Below are 9,161 nucleotides of genomic sequence, written 5' to 3'. Positions count from 1 at the left end.
AGGGGCACATGCACCCCAATGTTCACAGCAGCAATGTCCACAATAGCCAAACTCTACAAGGAGCTGAGATGCCCTTCAACAGATGAATGGATAAAAAAGATGTGGTCCATATATACAATGGAATATTACTCAGGCATCAGAAAGGAGGAATACCCACTAATTGCATCGACATGGATGGAACTGGAGGGGATTATGCTATGTGAAATAAGTCAAGCAGAGAAAGACAATTATCATATGGCTTCACTTATATGTGGAACATAAGGAATAGCATGGAAGACATTAGGAGAAGGAAGGGGAAAAGGAAGGGGGGGAATCAGAAGGGGAGATGAACCATGAGAGACTCTGGACTCTGGGAAACAAACTGAGGATCTCAGAGGGGAGGGGAGGGGAGTGGGGGACTGGGATAGGCTGGTGATGGGTACTAAGGAGGGCACGTGTTGCATGGAGCACTGGGTGTTTTATGCAAACAATGAATCATGGAACACTATATCAAAAATTAATGATATACTGTATGGTGACTAACATAATAAAATTTAAAAAAAAAAAAGAAAAGTCATGGGTACATATTGCATGGTTCCACTTACATAGAACTCAAGAAGGTACAGAATAAGTTCTAACTGCTTCATTATGCAATTGTTAGGATATAATCCCTCCAGGCTTCCTTTTTTCCTGAAGAAAGAAATTATTCTGTGGAATAATTAAATACAACTTCAAGGGATGTTGTGAGGAAAGATGAAATGTGTGGAAATACTTTGTTGGGTCCTAAGAATGTTCAAGACTAAGGGTTGCGTGTATGTAAATGTATGTCATTTATGTACATATTTCTTTCAAACAAACACACTCATATGCATGCATGTACATGTACAAGACTCATAATTATAACATCATAACCTATCTACTATGTTGAAAGAAAGCTTGAGAGAAATTTGGAGGGTAAAGAAATGAAAAGAATGAATGTTTGCATTCACATGAAATACTAAGAATAGAGAAATTTAGACAAAAAAATTCAGAATAGAACACCTGGCCTTAATTTTAACAATGCATCGCTTCTCCTATCTTAAAGTACAGAGGCCTCAAAGACAGACCCGCATTGACATTTATGCAAAGAGAACTTCCCTGTACCACCTAACGGGGCTGAATATCTCTAAAATGACTTTATTATTTTTTCTACTTAAGGTAGGGTTTCAACACAAAATGCCCTTACCTAAGGATAAATGAATGGAGAGGCTTAAACTCAGTTTCTTAGATACCACCTTACACAGTTAGAATGGCCAAATATAACAAGACAGGAAACAACAAGTGTTGGTGAAGTTGTGGAGAAAGGGGACTCCTCTTACACTGGGAATGTAAGGTAGGGTTTCAACACAAAATGCCCTTACCTAAGGATAAATGAATGGAGAGGCTTAAACTCAGTTTCTTAGATACCACCTTACACAGTTAGAATGGCCAAATATAACAAGACAGGAAACAACAAGTGTTGGTGAAGTTGTGGAGAAAGGGGACTCCTCTTACACTGGGAATGCAAGCTGGTACAGCCACTCTGGAAAACAGTATGGAGGTTCCTCAAAAAGTTAAAAATAAAGCTACCTATGACCCAGTGATTACACCCCTGGGTATTTACCCCAAAGATGCAGATGTAGTGAAGAGAAGGGCTGTATGCACCCCAATGTTCATAGCAGCAATGTCGACAATAACTAAATTGTGGAAGGAGCAGATGACTGGATTCAACAGATGACTGGATTAAGAAGATGTTGTCCAAATGGAAGTGGTCCAACAGATGACTAGATTAAGAAGATGTGATCCAAATATACAATGGAATATTACTCAGCCATTAGAAAGAACGATTACCCAACATTTGCAGCAACTGGATTCAACAGATGACTGAATTAAGAAGATGTGGTCCAAAAAGAAGATGTGGTCCAACAGATGACTGGATTAAGAAGATGTGGTCCATATATACAATGGAATATTACTCAGCCATTAGAAAGACCGATTACCCAACATTTGCGGCAACATGGACGGGACTGGAGGAGATTATGCTAAGTGAAATAAGTCAAACAGAGAAAGACAATTATCACATGGTTTCACTCGTTTATGGAACATAAGAAATAGCAGGGAGATCGGTCGGACTGGGAAGGGAAGAATGAAGGGGGGGGAATGAACCACGAGAGACTATGAACTCTGGGAAACAAACTGAGAGCTTCAGAGGGGAGGGGAGTGGGGGATGGGCTAGCCTGGTGATGGGTATTAAGGAGGGCACATATTGCATGGAGCACTGAGTGTTATACCCAAGAAATGAATCATGGAACACTACATCAAAAACTAAGGGTGTATTGTATGGTGATTAACATAACATAATGAAAAAACAAAATTAAAAAAAATAAAAAAATAAACCGAGAAAAAAAAATTAAAAATATATCCTAAATATATAAAGAACTTAAACAAGTCAACACCAAAAAATTAATAATTCAATTTAAAAGGGGCCAGAAAATATGAACAGACATTTCTTCAAAGAAGACATACAGATGGTCAACAGACACATGAAAAGATGCTCAACAAGATTCATCAGGGAAAAGAAAATGAAAGTCACAATGAGATATCACCTCACACCTGTCAGAATGGTTACAAATAACCACACAGGAAACAACAGTTGTTGGCGAGATATGGACAACCTCTTGCATTGTTGATGGGAATGCAACCTGGCAGAGCCACTGAGAAAACAGTGTGGAGGTTCCTCAAAAAATTAAAAGTAGAACTACCCTGTGATCCAGTAATCACACTACTAGGTATTTACCCAAAGAGGATGCATCCTCACACTTGCAGTTGTCTCAGACTCTAAGAACATACCAGGTCAATCCATTTATTCAAATTTGTCTTTCTATGTAGACTCCACTGGAGATATACATTTGCTAATAAACGTTTGCCAGTGGCTGTGGTTGGCATTCTGGACTCCTAGATGAGTGATAGAATAAAACAAGGAGACTAGTTATGAAGCACAGGAGCATGTTGACAGACAAAGTGCCTGACATGAAGCTTTTGATTTCTGAGGCATCCATTTCAAGGACAAACATATTGAATAAACATATTGGCAGGTGTGGGACACTATTTCCAGATAATCACTCAGGCTGCCTCCAGGCATAAAGCACCTCTTCAGAAAGTCCTGGGTAACCTGGATACTGACACATGTGTGACCCTGCTTTCCCCTTCGGTTCCAGAATATAGCTCATATATTTTAAACTGGTCAATAAAGAGTGAACCTAGGAACCCGTAGCTACTCTTCTCATGAAACCCAATAAAGGCAGGACCCCCAGTTCTGGGCTTTTTCTCACTCACTCTAAGTCTCTGCCCCCCTCCAGACCTTTCTGCCTCTGACCTCCAGGATCTGTGAGGAATAAACCTGGTTTTGTTAGAGTTCTTTGACAGTGTTGCTGAGGCCTGTCTTGCAGTCACAGTGAGAACCCAAGGGCTGGTGCAGCCACAGCAGAGGCTCTGGTCAGGGAAGCATCTGTGGGAATGTCCACAAGCACAGGGGTGCAGGGGGTGCCCGGGCTTTCCTAGCCTGCACATCCCTGTCAGAAGCCTGAGACTTAAAGGGAACAGTGTTAGAGTCTACATTCTCAGGAAGAGAAGTGAAGGTAGTGATGTAAAATGATTGACAGCCTCGGGGTGCCTGGGTGGCTCAGTTGGTTAAGCATCAGACTCTTGATTTCAGATCTGGTCAGGATCTCCGGGCTCTGGAATCAAGTCACACCTCAGGCTGCACACTCAGCACGAAGTATGCTTGAGGATTCTCTCCCCACTCATGCTCTCTCAGAAAAATAAATAGAAGGAGCAGGTGCTACTTCCACAACCTGATCTAAAAATAGCAGTTCCTGGCTCTGAGGCTGTGACCCCAACAATCGCAGGCACTTCTTCAGGCCCACAATGATTGGCCCTCATATCACTGGAACCCAAAAGATTTTTTTCAGTGCCTCCTTTATGTCTCTGTTCCTCAGGCTGTAGATGAAGGGTTTCAGCATGGGTGAGACCACCGTGTACATCAACAAGCCCACTGCACTTGTGTGGGAGCTCTGGGGAGCAGCAGAGCTAAGGTACACTCCTAGGGCCGTACAATAAAATAAGGAGACAACTGAGAGGTGAGATGCACAGGTGGAAAATGCTTTTTCCTTGCCCTGAGCTGATGAAATTCCAAGTATGGAGGAAACAATCTTAGAGTAAGAGTAAATGATGCCAGCTAGGGGAAAAGCAGCCAGCAGGACAGCTGCAAATTGCATCAAGATGTCATTAAGAAAGGCATCTGAACAGGCAAGTTGGACCACCTGATTGATTTCACAGAAAAAGTGGGAGATTTGCACCTCTCTACAGAAGGACAGCTGCAACACCATTAAGCTTTGTAATAAAGAATTCAGGGTACTCATCACCCAGGACACCAGAACCAACAGGACACAGTAGGTTGGATTCATGATGACCATGTAGTGCAGGGGGTGACAGATGGCCACAAAGAGGTCATAGGCCATCACAGCCAGAAGAAAGTCATCTAATCCAGCAAATAGTAAGAAAAAGAATATCTGAGTGATGCAGCCATCATAGGTTATGACTTTGCTCTGAGTCTGGGTGTTCCACAGAATCTTGGGGACGGTGGTGGAGGTGAAACAGATGTCTACAAAGGACAGGTTGGCCAGGAAGAAGTACATGGGGGTGTGGAGGTGGGAGTCTGAGCTGACGGCCAGGATGATGAGCAGGTTTCCAACCACAGTGATCAGGTACATGGAGAGGAAAACCCCAAATATGAGGGGCTGCAGTTCTGGGTCCTCTGATAATCCCAGAAGGTGAAACTCTGAAATTTGTGTATCATTTCCTGGTTCCATGTGGTGGAGGTGACTAGCAAGAAACAAAAAATAACATGACTTATTTTCTCAATAATGAACATTACAAATATCATTGAAGTTCTACAATCTCTGTTTTGCAATCACAAAGTCAATATCCCTCGTTTTTGTATGGAACTTGTCCCCTCTCCATACTCCTCATGCCAGCTCTGAATGAGAATGGGCATCCCACACTTGGCCTTTTGCCCAAGTACTCGTGTATTCTATACTTTTATTGAGAAATTTTGTCACACATTTGAGGAATAAACTTGAGTACTGACTGACCTCCAGGCAGAGTATAGGTGTCAGGAAACAAGTGTCTGCATAGTTCACTAATGGAGAAGATAAGCAGATAAAAGATCAGAGAGAATATCAGAAGGTGACAGGTGCTCTGAAGAAAAAGCTGGTAAAAAGGAGAGTGGATGAGGTGTTATATTTTTATTTGTTGCTTAGGTAGGCCAGCACACATTTATACAGAGGCCTCCAGGAGGAGATAGCAGGAAACACAAAGTTATCCAGGGAAGTGTGTGCCCATCAGAGGGAACAACCAGTGCAAAGACACTGAGAAAAAACTCATTTTTTTAATTAATTTTTAAAATTTGCATGTGGTCCCTGGTAGACTGAGAGTGCCCTGGGTATTTATACATTCTCCTGTCCTTTAGCCCCAGAAATAGTTTGGATGGGAACAGTAGGAATAAATACATATTGCGTGAAGGAAGGAGAGAATCTGCTCACAGAAGTTGCCAGTGATAAGAAAGAGAAGAGAAGCAGGGAGTTACTAGCACAGGAATGGAGGATGTGAGAGAGGAATGTTTTCCATATTCTGAGATTAGGACCATTTGTGGGTCTGACTGGTTTGTAAGAATAAAATAATGAATCATGGAACACTACATCAAAAACTAAGAATATACTGTATGGTAACTAACATAAAATCATAAAAAATTATTATTAAAAAAATTCTATTTAAAGAAAAATTCAAATCAGTAAAAAAAAAAAGAGAGAGAGAGAGAGAGAGAGGGAGAGAATAAATAAGCCACAATAGAAAATATCAGAGTGCATTGTATACAGTCGGGGGCATACCAACCATTTTGTGCTTTTCCTCCTTGAGCTGTATGCGTACTAGAGGGTCCATGAGCAAGTGCTTATTTCTGTGTTTGCCTGTGTACACATGCTTGATCAAATGTAAAAGGTATGTTTTCCTCTGGGGTATAGTCAAAAGTTTCTTATCCATGGCACTGAATGCAATAATAGTTTTTTTTTTTTTAAGATTTTGTTTATTCGTTAGAGAGAGAGATCACAGAGGGAGAGGGAGAGGGAGAAGACTCCCCACTGAGGAGGGAGCCCAATGCAGGACTTGATCCCAGGACTCTGGGATCATGACCTGAGTTGAAGGCAGATGCTTAACCAACTGATCCACCCAGGCCCCCAAATGCAAGAAAAGATTTAACAGAAGGTCACTACCTGCTGATGAGGGAAAAGCAATATGAACAAATAGCCTATTGGAAAAACCAGGTTGAAGAGACAGCGGGAAGACCCTGTGGGTGCTAGGGTTCCTCCAGATTAAGGGACCACTAACTGACTATAGGTTTACTACCCCGTTCACTTCATTACAGTATCCACATCAGGCCCTTCATCTGGTTTTTATTCCATATTTATTCCTATGTATTTGACCACCCTAGTCCTCATATGGCTGAGTAATAGATGATTCTTCCCCTTCTCTCATGATTCTTGGTGGCATCTTTTCTCTGAAATTCCTCCAATTTGGGTTTTGATCTCTTTTTTAAACAAGATTTATTTATTTTTAGAGAAAGAGAGAGCAAGTGAGAATGAACAGGAGGGGTAGAGGGTTAAGTTGAGAGAATCTCATATCAGACAAATCAGATTTTAAATCAAAGACTGTAGTAAGAGATGTAGAGAGACACTATATCATACTTAAAGGGTCTATTCAACAAGAAGATCTAAAAATTGTAGATATTTGTGCCCCCAATGTGGGAGCAGCCAATTATATAAAGCAATTAATAACCAAAGTAAAGAAACATACGGCAAATAATACATTAATAGTAGGGGACTTCAAAACCCTACTCACAGTAATGGACTGATCATCTAAGCAGAACATCAACAAAGAAATGGGGCTTTGAATGACACACAGGGCAAAATGGACTTCACAGATATATACAGAACATTCCATCCTAAATCAACAGACTACTCATTCTTCTTGAGTGCGCATGGAAATTTCTCCAAATTAGATCACATACTGGGTCACAAATCAGGTCTCAACTGATACCAAAATATTGAGATTATTCCCAGCATAGTGTCAGACCACAATGCTTTGAAACTGGAACTCAATCACAAGAGGAAATTTGTTTTTGTTTTCTTTTATTTTTATAATTTTTATTTTTTATATTAGTCACCATACAGTATATCCCCGGTTTTTGATGCAATGTCCCATGATTCATTATTTGTGTATAACACCCAGTGCACCATGCAATATGTGCCCTCCTTAATTACCCATCACCAGCCTATCCCAATCCCCCACCCTCCTCCCCTCTGACAAGAGGAAATTTGGAAGGAACTCAAACACTTGGAGGTTAAAGAGCATCCTACTAAAGAATAAATGGGTATTAAGGAGGCACATGTTGTCATGAGCAGTGGGTGTCACATGCAACTAATGAATCATTGGACACTACAACAAAAACTAATGATGTACTATATGTTGGCTAAATGAATATAATAAAAAAAAGAATGAATGTGTCAACCAGGAAATTAAAGAAAGATTTTTTAAAAATTCATAGAAACTAATGAGAATGAAAACACAACTGTTTAAAACCTTTGGGATACAGCAAAGGTGGCCCTGAGAGGGAAGTACATTACAATACATGTCTATCTCAAAAAATTAGAAAAATCTCCAATACACAAGCTAACCGTACACCTAAAGGAGCTGGAGAGGGGGAAACAGCAAGTAAAGCCTAAACCAAGCAGGAGAAGAGAAATAATAAAGATAAGAGCAGAAATCAATGAAATAGAAACCAGAAGACCAGTAGAACAGACCAATGAAACTAGAAGGCTGATTCTTTGAAAGAATTAATAAGATTGATAAACCACGAAGGAGGGAGGTAAGATGGAGGAAGAGTAGGGGACCTCATTTCATCTGGTACCTTGAATTTAGGTGGATATCTATCAAACCATTCTGAATACCCACAAATTCAGCCTGAGATTTAAGAAAATATATCTGGAATGCTACGAGCAGAAAATGACTTCTTTTTACAAGGTAGGAGGTGTGGAGACCTGAATCTGCAGGGAGATATCAGAAGATAAATGGAGGGTGAGGAAGCCTCCATAAGCTGGCTACTGGAAAGTGACATAAGATCAGAGGGCAAAATCTGAACCCTTATAAATCTACTCCAGTGAAAGACGTGGCTTTCTGAAAGGGGCTCAGGGGATGGAAAGAGCAGAATTCTAGGTGGGTCATTGTGGTCTCAGGATCCCAGGAGACACAGAAAGAAGAGATGCCTGAAACCATACAGCACCCAAGCAATGGAGCCAGGACACTGGTTATGGTCAGCAAGCCCACAAGGTACTCTCAGCTCTGGTCACCATAAACCAGGAGTCAGGCTGGTAGGGAGACCACTCTTTGCCTGAGCACCCTGAAAAGGACTAGAATGTGTGGGCCATTTACCATCCCCTGGGAGGGATGAAACAACTGGGCCAATGATTGGGCAACAGCTATCAGGGCAGTGGTGGCCCTGCAAAGGACAGTAGGGTAGCACCCAGCAGTGACCTGGGAACAACAGAACAAGGTGTAAGTGCAAGCCCACAACCACTCAGTCACAAAGACACAAAGTGGAGTGATGCTCACGGGTCTCAGGGGATTGCAGTGGGCATGAACTGTGGGAGTCTATAGAGTTGGGTGCACTGAGAAGCAGAGACAGTTTGACCCAGAGGGTTTATTGAAGAGGGAGGTCTGCAATCCAATAACCCTTTCCTATAGTTAAGAATCCAGGTTTGGATCTTTCTAACAAATACAGAACATGCTCCAATGTACACCATCTTAAAAATATTTTTTAAATGCTCTCATGGCTCTGCACCCACCTTCATACCTAGTCAGTCTATTTTCATAATCCCCTTTACTGCAAATCTCCATGGAACTGTACAGATTTTCCTAAAGAGAATGCCCCGCATTCCTACTTTAGTCTCATTCTATTCCCACCACTTAATTATCTGCAGTAATCCTTATTGCCAAGTTCATAGACATTTCTTTTTTAATATATGAAATAAATTCATGCTAAATTAATGAGT

At 41.2% G+C, this 9,161-nt stretch overlaps 1 protein-coding gene across 1 annotated transcript; it reads right to left on the bottom strand.

Moving 5' to 3' along the window:
• Positions 1-3,935: 3,935 nt before the first annotated feature.
• LOC123796673 (olfactory receptor-like protein OLF4) lies at positions 3,936-4,868 on the bottom strand. The gene has a single exon (XM_045804193.2). It carries the CDS (start codon positions 4,866-4,868, stop codon positions 3,936-3,938), a length of 933 nt encoding a protein of 310 aa, XP_045660149.2.
• Between the last annotated feature and the right edge of the window lie 4,293 nt (positions 4,869-9,161).

This window comes from Ursus americanus, chromosome 14, assembly GCF_024610735.1.
Source record: "Ursus americanus isolate L20-20 chromosome 14, mUrsAme1.1.p, whole genome shotgun sequence".
In the NCBI taxonomy this organism is placed as follows: Eukaryota; Metazoa; Chordata; class Mammalia; order Carnivora; family Ursidae; genus Ursus; species Ursus americanus.
The sequence above is the reverse complement of the archived record's forward strand: the minus strand, read 5'-3'. Positions and strand labels throughout refer to the sequence as shown.

What these genes read in the sequence shown, in the direction of transcription:
- LOC123796673 (XM_045804193.2), bottom strand. Translation starts at nt 4,868, where the DNA reads ATGGAACCAGGAAATGATACACAAATTTCAGAGTTTCACCTTCTGGGA.